The 23978-nt window shown below is 51.4% G+C and overlaps 2 protein-coding genes and 1 long non-coding RNA gene across 3 annotated transcripts in view; 1 reads left to right on the top strand and 2 right to left on the bottom strand.

Annotated features, from left to right (window-relative positions):
• LOC145508822 (uncharacterized) overlaps positions 1-9550 on the bottom strand; it is a 34101-nt gene extending 24551 nt beyond the window's left edge. The window contains exon 1 of the long non-coding RNA XR_014055614.1: positions 9294-9550. This is a non-coding gene — a long non-coding RNA (uncharacterized LOC145508822). The remainder of the gene's footprint in view (positions 1-9293) is intronic.
• Positions 9551-11239: 1689 nt separating this feature from the next.
• GDF15 (growth differentiation factor 15) lies at positions 11240-13411 on the top strand. Its single transcript, XM_081496319.1, has 2 exons — positions 11240-11553; positions 12606-13411. The coding sequence occupies exons 1-2, from the start codon at positions 11271-11273 to the stop codon at positions 13247-13249; spliced, it is 927 nt and encodes a 308-aa protein (XP_081352445.1). The 5' UTR covers positions 11240-11270; the 3' UTR covers positions 13250-13411.
• A 2835-nt stretch (positions 13412-16246) lies between these two features.
• Positions 16247-20050, bottom strand: LRRC25 (leucine rich repeat containing 25). Its single transcript, XM_081496320.1, has 3 exons — positions 19868-20050; positions 18526-19313; positions 16247-16682 (listed from the first exon to the last, which is right to left on the bottom strand). Exons 2-3 carry the CDS (start codon positions 19302-19304, stop codon positions 16544-16546), a joined length of 918 nt encoding a protein of 305 aa, XP_081352446.1. The 5' UTR covers positions 19305-19313; positions 19868-20050; the 3' UTR covers positions 16247-16543.
• Between the last annotated feature and the right edge of the window lie 3928 nt (positions 20051-23978).

Below are 23978 nucleotides of genomic sequence, written 5' to 3'. Positions count from 1 at the left end.
GTGGAGCCAAATTGGCCTGGTTGCCAGCATTCCAGAATTTGATAAAGTGGAAAAAGCATGGAGCTAATGTTCCCTTTTCCTGTCCCTAGGGACCACCCATGGGCTGTGTCCCCTTGATAAGTTCCAGGAATAAAGGGAACTAATTACTGTCCTGCTTGTAAAGTGACAGACACTCACTCATGAGTCATCAGCTCCACTCCTGGACATGCCCAATGGAATACTATACAGCAAGGAAAAAGAATGAGCCACATGACAGATGAAGAACACAGCCATTCACAGACATAGTATTGAGTGAAAGTCACCAGACAGAAAAGAAGATGTACTGGCTGGTTCTGTTTATATCAAGTTAGAAAATGGGAAAACTCACCCATGTTAACAGATGTGGGCACAGTTGTTATAGGAGGTAGGGAGAGTAGTGAAGCTGGGAATGTTCTGGAAACTCATTTTGGGAAGTGGTTATGTGAAATGTCATCAGACTGGACAGCTAAGATTAGTCCTTTTTTCTTTCCATAACTTATATCTTGATAAATGTTTAAAAATAAAAGGCATACGGGAGGCTACCCTGGTGGTCCAGTGGCTAAGACTCTATGCTCCCAGTGCAGGAGGCCTGAGTTCAATCCCTGGTCAGGGAACTAAGACCTGGCATGGTACAGTAAATAAAAGTACTAAAAAATAAATAATAATAAAAGACAGGGGGCTATAGAAAACATTCTGGTCATGCCTCAGAAAGTTAAACATAGAATGACTATATGAGCCAGCAATTCCATTTCTGGGTACAACCTCACGAGAATTAAAAACAGATCCTCAAATCTTCATGTATGAATGCTCAAGAGAGCACTACTCACAGTAGTTCAAAAGGTGGAAACAGTCCAGATGATCATCAGTGGATGAACTGATGAACAAAGCGTGGTGTCTTCACACATTGGAATATTATTCAGCCATAGAAAGGAATAAAGCACAGATAGACGGTCCAACAGAGATGAACCATGAAAACATGCTGAGTTAAAGAAGCCGGATTCAAAAGGTCACATGCTGTGTGATTCCATTTATATGTGTATATTGTGACTTATGGGCTTCCCTGGTGACTCAGCTGGTAAAGAATTTGCCTGCAATGCGGGAGACCCCAGTTAGCTTCCTGGGTCAGGAAGATCCCCTGGAGGAGGGCATGGCAATACACTCCAGTATTCTTGCCTAGAGAATCCCCATGGACAGAGGAGCCTGGTGAGCTACAGTCCATGGGGTCACAAAGAGTCAGACATGACTGAGCCACTAAGCACAGCGCAAAGCACAGCACGATGTGACTTATAATAAGATATTTTTGGTCTTCTACCCGATTTCTGGCATAGAACTCCTAAAATCCTTGGGGTTTTCTGTGATGAGACAAAAGTGTCTTTTGTTATGGCATAGAGGTGACTTTGGGGAAACAACCCAAGGGTGGGGGTTGGTTGCTAAGAGCACAAACCATGTGATCAGAGGGTTGGCACATTCAGCTCCACCCCCTCCTGCCAATTTCAGGGATGGGAGAGGGGCTAGAGACAGATTTCAGTCACCAACAACCAATGACTTAATCAACTGTGCCTATGTGATGAAGCCTCCATAAAGCCCCAAAAGATGGGCTTTGGAGAGTTTCTGGGTTGATGAACATACAGAGGTCCTGGGAGAGTAGTGCGCTTGGGGAGGGCATAGAAACCCATGCCCTTCCTACATACCTTGGTCTATGCATCTCTTCCATCTGCTGGTTGATCCATTTCCTTTAATATCCTTTGTAATAAACCTGTGGTCTAGTGAGTAAATGGGTTTCTTGAGTTCTCTGACTTGCCCTAGCGAATTAATCAAATCCAAAAAGGGGATTGTGGAAACCTTTGATACAGCCATTTGATCAGAAGTACAGGTGACAGTTTGGACTTCTGACGGGCATCTGAAGACAGGTGGTGATGGAGGGCAGTCTTGTGGGGCTGAGCCCTTAAGCTGTGGGGTCTGATGTTATCTCGGATTGTTGCTCTTTAGTCACCAAGTCGTGTCCAACTCTTTTACCACCCCATGAACTGTAGCCCGCCAGACTCCTCTGTCCATGGGATTTCCCAGGCAAGAATACTGGAGTGGGTTGCCATTTCATTCTCCAGGGGAACTTCATAACCAAAGGATCGAATCTGCATCTCCTGGCAGGCAGTTTCTTTTCCACGGAGCCACAAGGGAAGCCCCCTCTCTGGGTAGACAGTGACAGGAAGTAAAGTGAAACAGTGGTGTCTGACTCTTTATGACCCCATGGACTGTAGCCGGCCAGGCTCCTCTGTCCAGTGAGATTCTCCTAGGCAAGAATACTGCAGTGGGTAGCCATTCCCTTCTCAAGGGGATCTTCCTGACCCAGAGATCAAACCCAGGTCTCCCACATTGCAGGCAGATTCTTTACCTTCTGAGCCACCAGGAAATCCTAATTGAGTTGAATTAGAAGGCATCCAGCTGGCATCAGAGAACTGTTCACGTGGGGAAAGAATGTTTAACGTGAAATGTCCAGGACAGGCAAATCCATAGAGATAGTAAGCTGACTAGGGGTTGCCAGGGGCTAGGGGAGGGAGGAGGGGAGTGACTGCTAACGGGGTGGGGTCTCCTTTTACGGTGATGGGAATCTTTCAGAACTACAGGGTGGTGGTAGTACAGCACTGTGAATGTACTCAAAGTCACTCAATTGTTCATTTTAAAAGGTGAATTTCCTGTTAATTTTCTGGGGAGGCACATACCTGGGAGGCATGAGAAGTCCTGTGAAAGTTTCCCAGGAGAGGTAGGGAGGGGAGCAGAGATGACGTCCCAAAAACTCCTCCCAGGCCTCCAAGGTCTGGGTTCCCAGGGAACCCAGGCATTCTGACAAGACTCAGATGAAGTCTTGACCTGTGTGGACTTGGATGAAGTCATGGCATATGTGGACACATGCACGATCCCATGGTGGAATTGTCCCTGACCACTCTACCCACCTCACTTCCCCCAGAGTCTTGGTTTCCTTATCCCTAGAAAGGGAATGAGTCATATGGGAAGAAGACTGGTCCAGTCTCCTAAACAGCTGCAGTCACATGGACGTGATGGTGACATGAGCAGACGGATGTCTTATGGAGCATGTGCTGAGCGCCTGGGGTGTCACAGGGAGAGCCTCAACCCTCCCCCCACCGCCCCCTGCCGTAGTGCAATCCCACTGCACGCAATCCAAGGCTAGACCAAATGGAGCCTGAGGTTTGGTGGGGCTTACACAGCTGTAGGTGGGGAGGGCCTGGATGTCATTCCTCCAGTGAGAGAGCCTTGCTATGCCCTTGCCTTGTACCTCTAACCTGCACACACCCGATCACACTTAACACGCCCCCACAATCTGCCTCCCACAGCTGCCCATTCTCTGTGAAGCCCGGAAGCTGGATGCAGGCGCAGGGATGGATGCCTGGGGCCAGGAGTTCTGAGCAACAGAGCACGGACTGGATACCTCTCAGGAAAGGATGCTCCTGGGGCACCCGCCACCCCTCCATCCTCTGGTGGCTGGACCTGATACCAGCTTTCCCTGCCCCAGGCTCCAGCACCCCACTTCTCTGCCACTTCCTCTTCAGTCTCAGCCAAAGGATTAGGGCCAAAGTAGCTTCATCTGACTTATTTACAAAACAGAAACAGACTCAAGGGGACTTCCCTGGTGGTCTATTGGTTGAGACTCTGCACTTCCAATGCAGGGGGCCGGGGTTCAATCCCTGGCTGGGGAACTAAGATCCCACATGCCTAAGATGTCACGTTATGGCCATCTTATTTATGCCACGTGTGGCAAAAATAAATAAAATAAAACATTTTTTAAAAAAACAGACTCACAGACTTAGGGAGCTTGGGATTGACGTGTACACACTGCTATATTTAAAATGGATAAATTATCACAACATTGCTAACTGGCTATACTCCAATACAAAATAAAAAGTTTTGTTTTAAAGTTTTTAAATAAAATGGATAACCAACAAGATCTTACTGTATAGCACAGGGAACTCTGGACAATGTTATGTGGCAGCTTGGATGGGAGGGGAGTTAGAGGGAGAATGGATACATGTAATATGTATGGCTGAGTCCCTTTGCTGTCTGCCTATCACGACATTGTGAATCTGCTATGCCCTAATACAAAACAAAAAGTTAAAAACAAAAAACCAAAGAAGCTTCATCCCTAAACCTTCAAGATGCTTCCAGTCTGGAGCAGACAGGGCAAAGCACACACACTCCCAGTGCTGTGGGGTCAGGGTTAGGGTTAGGGTTAGGGTTAGGGTTAGGGTTAGGGCTGGAGAAAGGGATGGGGTTGGAAGCATACTGCTGAGCCTGGAAAAGTAATGTCAGAGGTGGGAGGGGCTTTTTGAGTAGGGTTTTGAGGAGTGGATATGAGTTCCCCAGCTGAGGATGAGTAACTGAAAAAATAGCCAGTCTATTATGCACCTGCTATGTGCCTGACCCTGTCCTTTATACCACATTTGATCTTCTCTCAAGTGAAAGTCTCAACCTTTATTTTCCAGGTGAAGAAATAGAGGTGTGACAGAGAAGTATGACTTACTCCGGGTTATCCTTTCTGGCTCTTTCTGGTCATTTTCCCTCTGCTTCCTGGTTTTTTTTTTAACATCTTCAGGCTTTGATCCTAACCAGAGGGAAGAGAGGGGAAATCCCATGGGTGAAGAAAGCCATCTCTTAAACTCCTGTTATGGAATTTAGCACAGCGTAAAGTTGGCTTTTTATTTTGTTTTTTGACAAAATCATTCTTTCCCCAAGCCCATCAGGCTGGAATGATGTTCTCAGTTAATGGAGGAAGATACTGAGGCTCTGAGTGGTGTCTCCACTTCCCCAGGAGCACATCTCTGGTACCAGGCCCAACTTGGACCTCTTGAGTATTTATTCTTCACACAAGGGCAAGCAGAGGACACCGGGCGGGCCAGAGTGGCTAAGCTCAGACTATGCACGAGGTCCAGAGGTGTCCGTTCTGGCTCAGAGCACTCCAAGCACAGGCATGCCTGGGCTTATCACCAACCTGCTCTCTGATGCTGCTGATGCTCTTGGAGTGATGGCTAGGGTGCACCCTACCACTGGCTGAGGAGGGTCTTCTGGCTTTCCCAGGACCCTCAGAAGTGCCATCCAGTTCAGACATCCCCAGATTCCATGAACTGCAGAAATCCTACAAAGATTTGCTGACTAGACTGCGAATGAAGGGGAACTCAAAAGACTGCAACTCAGACCTCAGACTAAAGCCCAAGCTGAAGTGCTGAGATCCCCCTGGGAAGCCCCCACATCTGACCAGTGGTTCCGTGTCATAGAGACCCAGAGCTGCCACGCAGCGTCAGTTTCCCCATCTGTGAATCCTGCGGGAATATTCCACTCATCTTTGGGACTGACGGGGGGATCAGTAGTCTCCTTTGTGGCTGGACAGGGTGGGACTCGGCCACTCGAGGATTGTAGCAACCCCTCCTCGGATCGCAGATGGGGATACTGAGGCCCAGAAAGCCCAGTGACTCTCCTGAAGGGGCACAGCACCCAAAGAACACAAAGGCGGAGTCTCCAGGAGGGCGCAGTTCCTAGCCCTCAGCTGTGGGGAGGAGGGAATTCAGGAGCAGGGATCTGGGTAAGCTTGTTGAGGGGAGGAGGGGGCAGAGCTTGCCCAGACTAGCTCTGGATTTGAAGCAATCGCGTGTCAAAGACCACTGAAGCTGCTAGCAGCAGGAGCCCTCATGATTTCCCCTAATTCCTTGCATTCCAGGGAGGCTCCAGGGGGGTGGAAGGAGATATGGGCTACACCAGGATCTGGAAGGACTTCCTCTGTGTGTACGTGTGTGTGCGTGTGCGTGCGCGTGTGCACGTGTGTGTGAGTTACTTGGTGGGGGAGGGGATGTCACACCTCAGAAAGTGGTTTCACCCCTCTCTAACCTCACCTGTGCTGTGTGACTCCAAGCAAACCCCGGTCCTCTCTGAGCCTAGGGACGACACTGAGGGCCCTAGACCCACAGCTCCACCCCACACTTATCTCCAAGATCTGGACCACTCTGGGAGATGGGGGGTGGTCCATTCTGGAAACTAGGTGACTTGTGTGGTCTGCGTGCTTGCTAAATCGCTTCAGTTGTGTCCGACTCTGTGACCTCATGGACTGTAACCCGCTGGGCTCCCCCATCCATGGGTTTCTCCAGGCAAGAATACTGGAGTGGGTTGCCATGCCCTCCTCCGAGGGATCGTCCCGACTCAGGGGTTGAACCCGTGTCTCTTATGCCTCCTGGATTGGCAGCCACGTTCTTTATCACTAGCGCCGCCTGGGAAGCCAAGGTGTGTGGTCTGGTACCCTGCATTTCTCAGCTATGGAATCTAAGACCCAGAGAGCTGAAAACACAGTAGCTGCTTGCTGCATCCTCAGCCCCAGGCACTTAGTAGACCTTCAGTAAAAATTATTCTGGCTAACAGAAGGAGGCACAGCCAATGTTGGAATCTCTCTGTCTAAAGATCAGACATACATTCAATATTCCTGCAAGTATTAAGTAAGCACCTAATGTGTGCCAGGCACAGTGGCAACCAAGCAGACAGAAATCCCTGCTGTGACTCTGGTGGGGGAGGCGAATGACAGACAATCAGGTAAAATAGGGCTGTGTCTATTTTAGGAAGGTTGGAGGGACATGTAAGCAGTCATGCTTAGGTTCAGGGGAAGAGTGTAACTGGTAAAGGAAGTAGCTTGTGCAAAGGCCCTGAGGTAGGATCCAGCCTGGGATGCTGGAGGAAATGGGCACACACACACCTGGCACACAACTGACCCGTGAGTCTATTGTGTGCTTTCCTCTCTCTCCCCCAGGGAATTTCCAGCCCAGCATCCCCCTTGCCCGTGAGAAATTCCACTTTTTCTGGACCCTGCTTCCTCTGTCCTCAGTGGCACCAAGTCTACTGGGAGTGTTAGGGAAGCACAGTGACTGAAACCACCTACCCAGCCAGGCACCCTAGTAACCATTTGCATGAGTTGTTTTACAACAGGAGGTCCTGGTAAGGAACACAGAACTAATAAGCCACCACCAACCGGAAGAGTTACGGAGAGGTCAAAAGGAGACACCATGTGCCCGACCACCTCCCAGAGTCCTTCTTGCTGGTATCCATTTGGCTGAGCGATGTGTGCGCCACCAGGAAGGACTCTGAGTCAGAATGATTGGCTAAAGACAACCTGGAAACTAATCCCTTCACCATAAAACCCAAGACTGCAAGCCATGTGGCAGAGCAGTCCTTCTGGGTTCCTTTACCCTGCTGCTCTCCACCTGGGCACCCCTTCCCAATAAAATCTCTTGCTTTGTCAGCACATGTCTCCTCGGACAATTCATTTCCGAGTGTTAGACAAGAGCCCACTTTCGGGAAGTGGAAGGGGTCTGCCTTCCTGCAACAGGAATCTGAGGGTCCCTACAGCACCAGGTGGGGGCCACTCATTGCCCAGTTCAGAGGTTGTATCCAGGCCCCTGAGGCACTGGATCTGCCAGACAGGGTACCTGTCACCCAGTCTGGGATTCCTGTCAGCCCTGTGTCTGACCACAGCTATGATGCCAGCCAAGAGTCTGAGTCCATGCCAGGCCCACAGGTCAGAATGGCAGCATTTAAAGTGAGGAGATACTGGCCAGGGTCCACGCCTTGAAGCTTAATTCTTTTCTTTTTTTGGCTTAAGGCTTGTGGGATCTTAGTTTCCCAACCAGGGATCAAACCTGTGCCCCTGGCATTGGAAGGCGCAGAGTCCTAACCACTGGACCGCTAGAGAATTCCTGACATTTAATTCTAACGGATGCCAAGTAAACATTCCAACAGACCCTGTCCCATGACTTAATCCCTGTGAGAGCTCCCACAGCCCGGTCAGGGGTAACATTAACTAACATCTTTTACTGATGAGGAGTCTGAGGCTCAGTGGTCGTAACTGAGTTTCAGGAGCTCCCAGACCTTCAGGGGCTCCAGTCCAGCCCGAGCTGCTCCCCCGACTTGAAATCCATTTCCCCTCCTCCCTCTCCTCACCCAAGTCTTCCCTTCAGCTGCCCAGAGATCCACAGAAGTGCCTGACCCCACAGTACACGTGGGGCACAGAGAGAGGAGACAGGACAGGAAAGAGAGAAACAACCCAAACCCTGCCTCCCTGCTTCTCTGGCTGGGGCTCACCCAAGCCGTTCACAGGGGTGGGACCTGGGGCCAGGGCCTTTTGCGTCCTGCATCCTTTGAGGAAGCCCCAGGGAAAGCCGACAGGGAATTGGCCTCTCTGCCCCCAAGGCCTGTCTGGATGCCACAGGAGATCCATCTGGTTCTTGGGGGTACCTGGCATGTTTCCAGGGCTCCCTCCACATCTCAGGTTTCTATCTTGTCCTAAATTTCTCTCTAGGAAGAACCCTTCCTCCTGGAGGTGACCCTGTGTTCTGTCCCCAAAGGAGAGACCAGCTCCTGCACCCTTGGGGTGGCTTCTCCCCGACCCCAGGGAGACTCCTTGAGTGCCTTGTCTGAAAGCCCTATGTCTGGGACCCCGGGGTGGACAAGGATCTGCCAGACTTTGCTGGGGACTGGGCCCTGGGACACTCCAAACTTGACACCCCAGAAAGCAAGTAAAGCATTGAAATATCAGCTTTCCGGCATGTCTTTTTGAGAAGCTTGAGTCCACCAAGGTCATCCTCAGCCTGGGGTCATTAGTGGGAAGAGCGGGGCCCCACAGCACTGGGGTTTCTGTCTTGGTGTGTGACCTGATAATAGTTCTGCAGCAGCTGCTATGGGTACCCTGGGTAAAAACTATACAAGGATTTCTATAATGATTGTTCTCCCTCCTACAACCAACACACTGCCTTGGTTCTGATGCACAGAGAGGTTGAGTAACTTGCCTATGGTCACCCAGCAAGTGAGGGGGGGTAGGTGCTGAGATTTGAATCCTGGCCACTCTGATCCCTGTGTTCCCTGAAGGCTCAGCAGTAAACAATCTGCCTGCAATGCAGGAGATGTGGGTTCAATCCCTAGGTAGGGAAGAGCCCCTGGAGGAGGAAATGGCAACCCACTCCAGTATTCTTGGCTGGAAAATTCCATGGACAGAGGAGCCTGGTGGGCTACAGTCCATGGCGGGGCAAAGAATTGGACACAACTGAGTGACTAAGCATGCACACACGTACACTGATACCCAGTGCATGCAAAATTCCCACTCACACACGACCCTGTGTGTGTGGAGGGGGTGCTCTTACACCTTTTACAGATGGGGAAACTGAGGTTGAAATCCTTTGTTGCACATGTCACAGTCAGGGAGAAGAGGGAAGGGAACGTGAACACAGACTCACCTCTCTGAAGCCAAGAGCTGTCCAGATTGTTGGATCAAGGATCAGGGCAAACTCTTCACGAGGCTTTTAAACTGGGAGGAAAACCAGTCACAAATGGAGGAATCTCAGAATCCCCTCACAAGCCTAGAAATGCCAGGTAACAGATGGCCCAGCCAAAGGCTTGATGAGTCCAAGTCCATTGTGGAGTCCAACCTTTCAGCCCTAGACACACACCAGTCCCCTGAGGCTTAGTTCCTTTATCCATTAACGGGAGTGCGTGTGAACTGTGCCCACAGCCTGGAGTCCAGTAAATGTTGGCTTCTCACCATTATTGACCTTGCAGTGATGCCATCCCAGACAGCGCCCCCTCTGCCCCACCCATCCCTGGTCAAGCCTGGGCATGATGACCCTGGCTGAATAGCCCCTGACGTGTTAAGCATTACTCAGCATTCTGCCTTGCCTCCAGGGTTTGGCCTCTGCAGGGAGCAGTGAGGGTCGGGAAGAGGGTGTGGTGGGGTGGCTGTGGAGCATCCCTGTCTCTTCAGTCCTGCACCCTGTACTGAGCACTTACTCTGTGCCAAGATGTGGGTGTGGAAGACCCAGCCTCCCAAACAGCCACAGTCAGGATAGTAGCACGTTTACTCAAGTGTATTTATTAAGCCCTGAGCATCGCCAGGGGATCCTCTGAACCCCTGCAGAGAGGCTGAGACTGAGCCTCAGGGGGTGCTGGAGGCATAGTTGGGCTCACACAGCAAGTGGGTATGTGCCAGGGGTGGGAGAGACTTGGACTCCATTCTTTCACAGGGATCCTTTCTATGTGACCCCTAATAAGTCCTTGAGGCCCTTCCCTGCACATATCCTTTTCACACTTCACATACCCCCACGATCTGCTTTGAACAGCTGCCCACCCTCTCTGAGGCCAGGAAGCTGGGAGCAGGCACAGGGAAGGTTGCCTGCGGCCAGGAGTCCCAAGCAGTAGAACAAGGTCTGGGTACCCCAAGAGGAAGGGTATTCCTGGAGTACCCGCTGCCCCTCCATTATCTAGTGGCTAGACTTGACACCAGCCCTCCCTGTCCTAAGCCTCACCACCCTAATTCCCAGCCATCTCCTCTTCAGGCCCAGACAAAGGATCAGGGCCCAGATCCATTGTCCCTTTCCAAGCCTTCAAGAAGCTGCCAGTCTGGAGCAGAAAGGGCCAAGTACACGCACTCCCAGTACTGTGGGGTCAGGGCTGGGCTGGAGGAAGGGATGGGGTTGGAAGCACCCTGCTGACCCTGGAAAAATAATGTCAGAGAAGACTTCCTGGAGGAGGGGCTTTTTGAGTAGGGTTTTGAGGAATGGATAGGAGTTCCCCAGCTGAGGATGAGTAACTGCAAAAACACCCAGTTTATCAAGCATCTGTTCTGTGCCTGGCCCTGTCCTTTACACCTTGTTTGACCTTCTCTCAAGTGAAGTCTCTATCTTTATTTTCCAGGTGAAGGAATAGAGATGTGATGGATAGGAATGATTTGCCCCAGTTTGCACTTTCTGGCTATTTCTGGCCCTTTTCCCCTCTTTTTTCTTTGTTTTTCACTATCTCCAGCCTTTGACTTGAGCAGAGAGGAGAGGGGGAATCTCATCAGAGAAGAAAGCCACCTCTTAAACCCCTGCTATGGGGTTTAGCACATAGTTAAGTAATAAATCTTTTTTGAGAAAATTATTTTTCCCACCAGCCCAGGTGAGATGATGACCCCATTTCACAGTAGAGAATACTGAGGCTCAGAGGGCTCTTGGGGGGGTTCCCCAGCATACCTAGGAGCAACACCCCCCCCCTTCAAAAGCACCGCCTCCTGAAAAGCAGCGGAAGACCCCGCCCAGTTTTGGTCCCTGGAGTGTTTACTCTGCACCCACGGCGGGCGGGCGGGACCAGGCAGGCAGGGGCGGACAAAGTCCGGGGAATATAAAGGCTGGTCCAGCAGCGACCGGTCAGTCCTAGTTTAGAACTTAACTAACATAGCCATGGCTGGTCAGCGACCGACAGCGCCACATCGCTCTCCGATGTTGCTGATGCTGCTCATGTTCTCCTGGCTGCGGTCGGGAGGCACCCTGTCTCTGACCCAGGAGCACCTCCAGACTTTGCAGGGACCCTCAAATGTGCACTCCAGCCCGGACATCTCCAGATTCCGGGAGTTGCGGAAACGCTACGAAGATCTGCTGACACGGCTTCGAGCGAACCAGACCTGGGAAGACTCGAACCCTGACCTCATCCCCCCTCCTCAAGTCCGGATAGTCACTCCAAAACGTGAGTAAAATCTCGGAGACCCTACCTAAGCAGCTCCAATCATCTAACTGGTGCTTCTTAGACCTACCACCGAGCCTCAGTTTCCCCATCCGTGAACCAGGCAAGAAAGATGCCCCTTGGGGGAGCAAAAGACCGGATGTGCAGCGGGACCAGGTGAGGCTTAGCCAATCTGAGATGTTACAACACCTCCCAGGGTCGCAGATGGGGAAACTAAGGCCAGAGAATCCAGCGACTCCACTGAAAACTCAAAGAACCTGGGAGAACCCAGAGACAAGGTCGGGCGAGGGGGTGTGGTCCCTGCCCTTGGATATAAGGAAAGAGCTGTTTGTACGGGGGATTTCCCGGGGGAAAGATCCAGGTGTCCCGCGGAAGGAAGGGAACCAGGGAGAACTGAGCGGTGCCATGAGATGCGCTAAACCTGCTTGGGCTGGTTCCGAATCTGATGCAATCGCGCGCCAAGACTCTGCTAAAGGTGCATGTGACTGGTGTCTTAGGGAGGGAGTGGAGTATATTCACGCTCTCCACCGAGCCTCCAGCGGGCGGAGCAGGCGCAAGATCTGGGCTGCGTTAGGAACTGGGAGGAGTCAAGTCAGAAGCGAGAGCTTTTATCCCACCTTAATCCCACTTGTGCCGTGGAACTCCAGGAGAAAGGAGGCAGAGACAGTGTTGGAATCGCAGACTCTCTAAAGATCAGATATACATTCATTCCCGCGGGTACTAACTAAGCATCTACTGTGTGCCAGGCACAGTGGTGACCAAGGAGACATAAGTCCCTGCTGTGATTCTGGTGGGGGAGGCAAACGATAGACAACCAAATGAAATCGATCGATGCCAATTTCAGTCAGGCTGGAGTGGTATGTAACCAGCCACTCTGAGATTCAGGGGAAGAATGTGGCCGGTAGACAAAGTAGCCTGTGCAAAGGCCCTGAGGTAGGATCCAGCTTGGAGTGTTGGAGTAAATGGCACACACACCACCACCAGCACCACCACCATCCCGCGCTCAGCACACAGTAGGCTCGTGAGTGACTAGCTTTCTTTCCTCTTTTCCATAGTGCGACTTGGGCCAGGCGGCCACCTGCACCTGCGCATCCCCCGGGTCAACTTAACTGAGGGGCTCCCTGCAGCCTCCCGCCTGCATCGGGCCCTTCTCCGGCTGTCCCCGAAGGCGCGGAGCTCGTGGGACGTGACGTGGCCACTACGGCGACAGCTCAGACTCGGAGGTTCCCGGGGTCCCGCAATACGCCTGCGACTGTTAGCAAGACCGGACCAGTTGCAGGAGGCGTTGCCTTCTGCACAGCCCCAGCTTGAGCTGCACTGGCGGCCAAGCGCCACCAGGGGGCGCCGTCACGCGCATGCTCACACTCGGGACGACTGCCCGCTCGGGGAGGGGCGTTGCTGTCATTTGCAGAGCCTGCGCGCTTCGCTTGAGGACCTGGGCTGGGCCGACTGGGTGCTGGCGCCGCGGGAGCTGGACGTGCGCATGTGCATCGGCGCGTGCCCGAGCCACTTCCGGTCCGCTAACACGCACGCGCAGATGCAGGCGCGCTTGCATGGCCTGAACCCTGATGCTGCGCCGGCGCCCTGCTGCGTGCCTGCCAGCTACGAGCCGGTGGTGCTCATGCACCAAGACAGCGACGGCCGCGTGTCACTCACGCCCTTTGACGACCTCGTGGCCAAGGACTGTCACTGCGTGTGAGCGGCCCTGGTCCTTCATTTATAGCATGGACGCACTGGCAAGACTTCAGTTGTCTTTACCTGTCTAGTGGGCTCCTGGAACCTGAAATACCCTATTCATAACCGTTGCTGTCTGCTCCCTCCCCCCCCAAACCTATGTATTTATATTTCTATTTATTATTAATTTATTGGGGTCGTCTGCCTGGGGACTAGAGGGCTGGGGAGGGGTGGTCTGACAGGGTGTGTGTTTATGAAAAACCCTGGTAATAAACGTGAAGCTGTCTGATCAGCACTCTGTGGTGTCCAGGATGGAGCCGCTGACCTTGGGAAGAGCCCACCCCCACCCCCAGCCCCGCTGGCCTCAGTTCCCTCGGGATCTGATATGGGATGATTGAAACAGGTCAGGGGATGGGTGGCAGGACGTCCTTTGGGGCTGCCAGGAAACTGGATGATGCTCATGATGTCAATAGGCTTCCCTGGTGGCTCAGACAGTAAAGAATCTGTTTGCAATTCAGGAGATTGGGGGGGCGGGGTTCGATCCCTGAGTCAGGAAGATCCTCTGGAGAAGGGAATAGCTACCCACTCCAGTATTCTGTATGTGTGTGTGTGTGTGTGATTTTTGTTTTTAAAAATGTATTTATCTTTTAATTGAAGGATAATTGCTTTATAAAATTTTGTTGTTTTCTGTCAACACTCCCAACACTCCAGTATTCTTGCCTGCAGACAAGGACAGAGGAGCCTGGTGGGCTATACATTTCATGGGGTGGCAAAAAGTCAGACACGACTGAGCCAATGACACTTTCTTTTCACTGTCAGGACATCAGTGGGACCCACAGGCAGCCGGGGACATCCCTCTCGCTGTTTCTGTGTTTCTCTACCTCCCTGTTCCTCTGCTTTTGTTTCTGAGACCCTTTTGGGTCTTGGTCTACCTCCATGTCTTCTCATCTCTTGGTACTCCTGTCTCTGTAGGTTTCTGGCCCTGTCTTGATCACCATCCTGCGGTCTCTCCCCGCCATGGGGGTCACCTTTCCAAACACGGGCATCCCAGAGTCACGTCCATCTGCCATCAAGTGCACTGTATGTGAATCTACCACTGACCTAGAAGAGTCCCCTTCCCTCTGCTGTCTGTGGCACCTCCCTTCATGTTAATGCTGCCTCTATCCTTTCATGTAAAAAGAGCATGGAGGGACTTCCCGGGTGGTCCAGTGGTTAAGATTCCATGCTTTCACTGCAGGGGACATGGGTTCGACCCTTGGTCAGGGAGCTGAGTGTGGCTCATGCCTCATGCCAGTGTCAAAAAAAAAAAAGAGAGCAGGGAGAAAAAAGGTGTGAAGAACATTTTCATGCACGTCACATCTGCCAGGTTATATCCTTTGCTACTTAGGATTGTGGAATTGGTGAGATGTGCCAAGTCCAGCCCCCTCCTCACTTGCCTGTTCACCCTGAGGAACTGGAATAAGGGTCTGGAGGAGAGAGTTCTAGCTCCAGCAGTGAGTGCAATGTGTCTCCTGTGAATCCCCCCACCCAGAGGCAGATTGGAATGACTGTAGGTACCCCGAATGTATTCAGTGAGTACCCACTTTGTGGCAGGCCTTGGCTGCGCCTTGAGGAGATGAAGTGACAAGATAGGCAAAAACCACTCCATTCCAGCTTGGTCAAGTGCAGGAGACAAAGGAGTACAAGACAGATGAGTAAAAGAGAAGTCATAAGGAAGTGGCTGATTTGCAGTAAGGTCTGTGCCAAGGAGTCAACCCAGGCAATGCATTAGTGAACAGAGGAAGACAGATGATTGGGGGTAGGAGCGGGGGCTTGAGCCATGTAGGACTGGGATGCAGGGGTGCAAGGAAGCTGAAGACGCTCATAGGTCACCTCTCCCACTTTGGATCACTTCCAGGTGGTATGATTCAATAAAATTCAATGTCAGGATGACCCAAAGGCAGCAGATGCTATACTGAGTCTTTCCCCAAACACCAACTGTTGCCTCTGCTGGACACCACTGCCCATGTGTCTTTTCACATCAAGCTGGCCCCCCTGCCCAGTGTGCCTTGTCCTTTCTACTTCTCAAACACCTATGCATCCTTCAAAACCCACTCCAGATTCCCCTCTTACATACAGCCTTTTAAAAATGACTTCATCTCTCTCTGAGGATCCTGGCTCTATCTTTCCCTCTGGTCCAGACTTGACCTCCCAGGACTGGGGATGTCTGTGTCCATCTCTGTCTCTGCTAGTTTGAGGGCTTGACAGAAGCCAGGCGGGGGGCAGCTGACAGGAAACCCAGCTGAGGCATGAGCTTAAACAAATTCTCGAAATACCCTGAGCTCTGGCAGTGATGAACTCTTCCTGAGGAAGAACCGGGACTGGCTTCTTGGGGAGGTACCGGTGCTGCACCTAGACCCTGAAGGATGATTTAAGGTGTCTCAACATATTAGAGCTAAAACAACCTTAGAGACCAATTCTAATCACCCTGTTTTACACGTGGGGGGACTGAAGCCCAGAGAGTTCACGACGGGGTCAGGAATTGGGCCCGTGCCTCCTGATGCCCAGGCCAGAGTTCTCCACCTGCATACAGACGCTTAAGAGTGAGAAGATGTGGAAGGGGATGGCAATCTGGGCAGACAGAATGGCATGGGTAAGTGGTATGAGGAAATGAAAGCTCCAGGAGAGAAGTGAGCTTGATGGGAGAGGAGGCCCAGATCAGAAGGGCAGAGGAATGGGAGAGGGTGGTGAGTTGGACAGGGCTGGGTCCATGCAGGTCTCAACCACCAGGCTGAGAATCTGGGGGCACTGGGGAGCCATAGAGGGTGTGTGAGCAGGGGAGGAGCACAGTCCTATTCTTGAGTTATAAAGAGGCTGGTGTGGGCTGCCTTGGGGGCCAAGACTGGATACCAGGCATCTGAGAAAGGGGCCTGAGAGGGACAGATGGGAGAGACTGGGGGTTGGGAGCAATTGAGGAGCCTCAGAGTTCTTGTCTTGGGAGCTCAAGAAATCCCCACTCTGAGGAGCCCACTCACCAGCAGCCTTGTCTGTCCTGTAGAATTTATTTGGGCAATGCTTGCACATTGATGGGATGCCAACAGAGTTCACATGTTGACTCTCCCGTCCCCATCCATGTTGAGGTCTCTCCTCCCCTTCTAGCAGCCAACTGGCCGGGGGGCAGAATGGGCTAGGGATGGGGCTTCAGAGCCTCTCTGGCACCTCAAGGATGACCCTCCCCTGGTCCCATTCCTCAGACGGGAGGACTGCAGCCAGGGAGGAGCCAGAATGCCCCGTCACCTGGAAGGGGCCAGGCTGGAGCCTGAGATAGTGAAGGTGTTGCTCAGCGCCCGGGGACCACATACTCCTCGTCATCCAGTGGGACCTGGCCCAGTGACTGCAGGTTGCAGTAGACAGGCTGGGAGTCGTGCTGGAGGCTCTCATAGGTCATGTAGAAGTCACTGCCCTCTGAAGGGGGAGACCTATGGGGAAAAGACAGATAGGCGTCAGGCAGGACTCAGGGAGCAGGTACCTCAGCTTTTAGAGGCAAAGTGGTTCATGGTGATTGCGTCCACCCCTAATTACATATAAGAGGAGTGGGGTGCCGGGCAGTGCTCTCCCAGGCTGGCCCAACTCTCTGTGAGGAAAGCAATAGGGGGTGGTGATTCAGGGGAGATTCTATGGATTCAGCATTTAAGACTGTGGTCCGAGGACCTTGAGTCATGGTAGGATTTTTTTTTTTCTTCCTTAAAGCTGAGATAGTTGCCCTTTTTTTTGCATTAAAATTTAGTCTTTGGTTTCCTCTTGAAAAACTGGAAGCTCTGGTCACACCAGGCACATGAACCCGGTGCCTGGAGCTGAATCAGGGCCCCTTCAGATGGGAAATTTTCCCCCAGGTCTCCTGAAGCAACTGACTTTGGGCCTCGATACAAAAATAAATCTCTGAGCCTCAGTTTCCCCACCCATTGAATGGATCAGGGAGGAGGTAGCTTCTAGGAATGTCTTGCTATGGTGGGCAAGACCCCAGAGAGGAACTTTCCTGCCTCCAGAACATCTTAACCCCACCCCTGGCTCCTCCTGGAACAAAGGCCCCATTGACTAACTGGTGTGTATCAGTCATTTATACTTTAGTATAAATTACTCCAAATACATAAATGGTTGTTTGGGGATGGAAGTCAGGGTTTGTTTCTAGCCTCTGCTTCTGACCTTGAGCAAGTCATTCTCCTGCCTCCCAGAACCTCCATTTCTTTTTTTTTTTTTTTTTGCCTGTGCCCCCTAGCTTGTGGAATCTTAGTTCCTGGACTAGGAATTGAACCTGCACCCTCAGCAGTGAAATCACAGAGTCCTAACCACTGGGCCACCAGGGAATTTCCAGAAACTCTATTTCTGCAACTGTGAAGTGTAGGATGAGATTGACACATTCTGTTGTAAACAATGTTTTTAGAGGAGCCTGGCCCTGAGATCTTGGGGACAGTGAAGCAGAGGCGAGCATCAGAACATACACTGCCTTAGGAAATCTAGTGCCTTCTACTCCCTACCGCAGACCACTTCTGCTTTTGAGCCATATTTGTATCTGCTTTGCATATTCTCTCATTTCTCATCAATAACTTCCCACAGGCCTCCCCATCTTTTGGATTCTGCTGCCCAATGCAATCATGACCCTCTTCCCTTCCTGCTTGGATCCTCCCAGCCCCCTGCAACCTCAGCCCTGAAGTCTTGCCTTCTCAACACACATTCACAGCAGTCTCTGTTCTCTCCCACCTCCGGGCCTTTGTTCCTCCTTGTGCCTGCCCCCCAGAAATCCCCTCTCTCATCCAACCTAGAAACAAACCCATCTGTCTAAGCCTAGCTAATTTGGGGGTGCAGGGCTTTGTGGGGGTAGAGAGACACAGACAGCTTTCTTGGTATCTCCTGTGTGTCAGGTGGAGATGGGGATGTGGTCCCATTTTACAGAGACAAGAAACAGAGGTTCAAAGGCAGCCTGGGGTCACACAAGATCTAAGACTAGGCCACTGGCTGTGACCACAGAGCGCCCACTCCACCTTGAACACCTGCCTCCTCCCTCCCCATCCTTGTCAGCCAGAAACTGGGTTTGCAGGTCATGAAGGGGGACGCTTGTCTTCTACACAGGAACTCACTTAATTCTTATCCCAGCTCTGAGGCGGAGGGCTGTTATTAAACCCATTTTACCTATGAAGAAACTGAGGCCCAGAGAGGGGAAACTACTTGACCAAGATCACACAGCCTATAACAGGCAGAGCCAGGAGTTGAACACTGGCCATCAGGCTCTAGAGTCTCACAGACATGTGTGTGGGGGTCACTCACCTGTGTTCATCCCACTGGTGTCTGGCAGTTGGTGGGCCCACGAACATGTTCTCGTAGTCAGAAGTGGAAGATCTGGGCGGGGTGTTGACTGGGGGCTTAGGCCTGCGGCCTTGGCTACTGTACCTTGGCTGCCGGCCCGAGCCAGACCTGGAGCCATCCTGAGCAGCACACGTTTTGCTCAGGTTCTGGTCCATCCGACGTCTACAGAGTCTCCAGGCCAGCACTGGGCCAGCAATGGCAAGCACAAGGAGCAGGCTTCCGCTGGCCGCCAGTGCTCCAATGGTTGTCTTGGTCAGGCCAGAGGGACAGCTCACTTCCAAGAAGACAGAGAGGTTGTGCCAGGCACTGGTGGACACATCCAGGCACTTCGGAAGCTCTGGGCCAGAGCAGTTGTCCTGCCGGTCTTTGTGCCAGTCTAATAGGACACAGCTGCAGTCAGCCAGCAGGGTGAGGTCACAGCGTTTGGCCAGTGCCCTGTCCACGAAGTCCAAGGAGTTGTTGGTCACAATCAGGAGCTGCAGCTGCTCCAGGTCACTGAAGAAGGCCCATGGGAGCCGTTGAAGGCCATTCGCAGACAGGTCAAGGAGCTGCACCGATCTGGCCTGCAGAGACTGGTTCTGAGGCAGCGGGCTCAGGACTTGGCCGCTGAAGTTGAGGCATGTGTCACCGTATTCCCTGGTCCAGTCCACGGCCCCCGAGAACACGCTGCATGACGTTTGGCTGCCCGCCCGGTGCAGCAGCAGTGGCAACAAGAACGCCCACAGCAGGGCGCCCCCCATTCAGGCAACCTAGGCAGAGACACCGGAATCCAAGCCCTGACCTCAGCTTGTGGTCACCCTCCCCCTTGCCACTTGTGTGTGTATATATACCTATATATATATATATATATATATATATATATATATATATATATATTTTTTTTTTTTATAGCTCAGGCCACTTCTGAAGTGTTAAAATGCAGCCTTTCACTGGTCGCTGCTCTTTGATTGGCTCTGGCCTCAATCTCCCCTTCTGGGGAATGGGTACCTAACCCTGATGCCTCAGGGGCTTGAAAGGCAAAGAGGAGATTTGGCCCAGTCAGCCCCTTCCCTTTCTCTCAGATGTGCCCTTTGGGGCTAGGTTGCCCAATTTCCCCAAATATTTTGGGAGGGCTAGCCAGCCAAGACAGGACTATATGCAAATGAGCTGTTGCCCCGGAAACAACCCCGCCCCCTCTGCCTTTCTTCTCCAACTGCAGGGGGCTGGGAGTCTGGGTCTGAGAGTCTTGGGTTGGGGTGCTGACGAGTACCCTCCTCCCTGGCTCTGGTTTGCACAGACCCAAGTTCCGATCCCTCCTTCCTACCTTTCTGGTCCTACTGCCCGGCCTTGGCCTCGGTCGTGCTGGAAGTTGCTGGCGGCCTGGTGGCTCACCTGGACGTGAGGGTCAGAGGGTCCGACCCTCCCCGGATTCCGATCCACTGTGATGCTTGGCGATCCTTAAGCTCTGCACCCAGCTGCTCATGGGGAAGAGGAACTGGTGCTGAGTGAAGTGCAGAGGGGAAGAATAAAGAAGACCCAGAGACCTGCCCCCGCCCCCACCCCGCGGAAGGCCTCAAGAATCGGGATTCTCACGGGAGGGGCAGGGGCCGGCAGCCTGCTTCCTTCTTGCTGAGACCCAATGACTATATGTCCCCCAATAACACCCCAAGTAACTGCTACCTCATCAACTCACTCTCACTTCCCAGTCTCAGCTCAGTTGACTCCCAGCCCAAGCATTTATTTATTCATTCAACAAACATTATCCATGCTGAGCCCCCCAAGAGGCTCCTCTCCTAGTCGGTTTCTCTAGGAGCATCCAGTCTTGGAAAAAGATAAAGCTGGACACAAATACCCCCAGTCTGACGGAGTCAGGTCAAGGTCGGAGTGAGGGACAGGGTACTGGAAGGTTTCCTGGACATTAGAAGTGGGGTTTCAACACATGAATAGGAGTTGGCCAAGGATTCCTAAAACCTGCCTTTGATTTTCCAAGTTCTTAGCCTCTCCCACAGACTCAGAACTCTCCCTGTGTATGGACATGCTGTGGGGGGGAGGCATTGAGAGGAGGGCTAGCTGGGGAAGAGGACTTTGAGTGTGGGGCTTGGAGGAAGAGTTGCAGTAGCAGGCAGAAGTGAACATGGCGCAGACTGCAGCGAGAAGGCACAGCAGGAGCGCAGGTCCTGTCGCTTGAGAAACCATGCCGGCCTGGGATAGAGTGGTTAAGAGTGACCGCCTCGTTAGGAGTGGAGTGGCTGGAGGGGTGAGGGTAAGTGGAGGAACTGGCGACAGGTGGGGGCCAGGCAGCGAAGGCCTCCAAAGCCAGGCTGAGGTGTGGGGCTCTGTTTGCAGGGCCAAGGCAGGTGTGTGAGCAGGGGAGGGGCACTGTGTGAAAAGATTCTTCTGGAGTGAGCCTGGGCTCTGGAGATGGGGAACCCTTCCAGGAGCCTGGAGTCTCAGGAGCAGAGGGCGGCCTGAGTCAGACCCCAGGAATAGTAACACAAGAAAGATTGAAGGGACTGCCCTGGCGGTCCAGTGGTTAAAACCCGGTGCTGTCAACGCAGGGGACACAGGTTCAATCTCTAGTCTTGCCACATTGTTATTCAGTCACTAAGTCATGTCTGACTCTTTGTGACCCCACGGACTGCAGCACACCAGGTTTCCCTGTCCTTCACCATCTCCCAGAGTTTGCTCAAACTCATGTCCATTGACTTGATGATGCCATCCAACCATCTCATCCTCTGTGGTGTGGAAAAAAACAAAACAAACCGAGGGCTTGAGGAGGGAATGGGCACAGGTGGGCTGGGAGAGGGTCTCTGCCTCACTGGGGTCCTGGCTTTAGGCAGACCAGGTTCAAATCCTTTCCAGCCCCTGGCTCACGGCTTGACCTTCACTGTTCTTTATCTTAGTTTCTACATCTGTAAAATGAGATAAATGTCAAGAGTCTTCTCCTGGACTCTGGAAGGCTGGAGTCTACTCCCTCATGCTTTCCCCTCTCCTCAGACTCTGCCCCTTTCTATCTTCAAACTCAGAGGAGTTTCGCATATTTATCAGATGTGCAAAAATTCAAAAGTGTGATGACACCCTGTGCTGCCCAGGATGTGGGGAAACAAGCAACCCCACACGTTGCTGGGGGAGCATCAATAGCACAGAGCAATGGAAGGCATCCTGTCATGGGAATTATGAATGGACAGGCCCTCAGATCCAGCATCCCACTCCTGGGACTCTCGAATAGTTGCATGTTTACAAAATGACAGGAGCGGGAACTGATGAGTGGATAAACTAAATGTGGTCCATCCATACAGTGAATATTATTTGGCCATAAAAAGGGATGAAGCTGGGGCTTCCCTGGTGGTTCAGAGGTAAAGAATCCACCTGCCAATTCAGGAAACACGGGTTCAATCCCTGGTCCAGGAAGATCCCACATGCCACAACTAAGAGTTCGCATACCTCAAAGAGAAGACCCTGAATGCCTCAGCTTAAGATTCCACTTGCCGCAACTAAGACCCAGCGAAGCCAAATGAATAAATTTTTTTAAAAAGGAGTGATGCTCTAAATCACAGCAGGATCCTCTATGACCCACCTCCCAGAGTAATGGAAATAAAAGCAAAAATAAACAAATGGGACCTAATTAAACTTAAAAGCTTTTGCACAACAAAGGAAACTATAAGCAAGGTGAAAAGACAGCCTTCAGAATGGGAGAAAATAATAGCAAATGAAGCAATTGACATAGAATTAATCTCAAAAATATACAAGCAGCTCATGCAGCTCAATGCCAGAAAAATAAACGACCCAATCGAAAAATGGGCCAAAGAACTAAACAGACACCTCTCCAAAGAAGACATACAGATGGCTAAGAAACACACGAAAAGATGCTCAACATCACTCCTTATCAGAGAAATGCAAATTAAAACCACAATGAGCTACCATCTCATGCTGGCCAGAAAGGCTGCTATCAAAAAGTCTACAAGCAATAAATGTTGGAGAGGGTGTGGAGAAAAGGGAACCCTCTTACACTGTTCGGAGAAGGTGATGGCACCCCACTCCAGTACTCTTGCCTGGAAAAGTCCATGGATGGAGGAGCCTGGTAGGCTGCAGTCCATGGGGTCGCGAAGAGTCAGACACCACTGAGCGACTTCCCTTTCACTTTTCACTTTCATGCATTGGAGAAGGAAATGGCAACCCACTCCAGTGTTCTTGCCTGGAGAATCCCAGGGGCGAAAGAGCCTGGTGGGCTGCTGTCTATGGGGTCGCACAGAGTCGGACACGACTGAAGCGACTTAGCAGCAACAGCAGCAGTAGCAGCTTACACTGTTGATGGGAATGCAAATTAGTACAGCCACTATGGAGAACAGTGTGGAGATTCCTCAAAAAACTGGAAATAGAACTGCTATATGACCCAGCAATCCCACTCCTGGGCATACACACCGAGGAAACCAGAATTGAAAGAGACACGTGTACACCAATGTTCATTGCAGTACTGTTTACAATAGCCAGGACATGGAAGCAACCTAGATGTCCATCGGCAGATGAAAGGATAAGAAAGCTGTGATACATATACACAATGGAATATTACTCAGCTATTAAAAAAGAATGTATTTGAATCAGTTCTAATGAGGTGGATGAAACTGAAGCCTATTATACAGAGTGAAGTAAGTCAGAAAGAAAAACACCAATACAGTATACTAACGCATATATATGGAATTTAGAAAGATGGTAACGATAACCCTGTATGCGAGACAGCAAAAGAGACACAGATGTAAAGAACAGACTTTTGGACTCCGTGGGAGAAGGCGAGGGTGGGATGATTCGAGAGAATAGCATTGAAACATGTATATTATCATATGTGAAACAGATCGCCAGTCCAGGTTGGATGCATGAGACAAGTGCTCAGGGGTGGTGCACTGGGATGACCCAGAGGGATGGGATGGGGAGGGAGGTGGGAGGGGGGTTCAGGATCAGGGACACGTGTACACTCGTGGCTGATTCATGTGAATATATGGGAAAACCCACTACAATATTGTCAAGTAACTAGCCTCCAATTAAAATAAATCAATTTTTTTAAAAAAGGAGTGATGCTCTGACATACGCTGCATCGTGGATGAACCTCAAAAACATTGTGCTGGGTGAAAGAAGCCACACACAAAAGACCACACAGTGTATGATTTCATTGATATGAAATGTCTAGAACAGTCAGATCCACAGACAAATAGTAGATTTGTGGTTGTCAGGGGCTGGGGAGGGGGAATGGGAAGTGACTGCTAGTGTGCACGGGGTTTCCTTTTGGGGTAATAAAAATGTTCTGGAACTAGACGGGGGGATGGTTGCACAACACTGAATGTAATAAAAAATCACTGCATTGCTCACTTTAACGTGGCTACAATTATAAATTTTATGTTAACTGTACTCTGCACAATTAAAAACAAAAAGGTACCTGAAAC

Source organism: Giraffa tippelskirchi, chromosome 6, assembly GCF_054371585.1.
Source record: "Giraffa tippelskirchi isolate mGirTip1 chromosome 6, T2T-mGirTip1v1.2.pri, whole genome shotgun sequence".
Taxonomy (NCBI): domain Eukaryota; kingdom Metazoa; phylum Chordata; class Mammalia; order Artiodactyla; family Giraffidae; genus Giraffa; species Giraffa tippelskirchi.
The sequence above is the reverse complement of the archived record's forward strand: the minus strand, read 5'-3'. Positions and strand labels throughout refer to the sequence as shown.

Bases quoted from the DNA above. Each gene is read 5' to 3' on its own strand.
- GDF15 (XM_081496319.1), top strand. From the start codon at position 11,271: ATGGCTGGTCAGCGACCGACAGCGCCACATCGCTCTCCGATGTTGCTG. The intron at 11,554-12,605 runs GTGAGTAAAATC...TCTTTTCCATAG, and splicing joins CCGGATAGTCACTCCAAAAC to TGCGACTTGGGCCAGGCGGC.
- LRRC25 (XM_081496320.1), bottom strand. From the start codon at position 19,304: ATGGGGGGCGCCCTGCTGTGGGCGTTCTTGTTGCCACTGCTGCTGCAC. The intron at 16,683-18,525 runs GTGAGTGACCCC...TTTTCCCCATAG, and splicing joins CACCAGTGGGATGAACACAG to GTCTCCCCCTTCAGAGGGCA.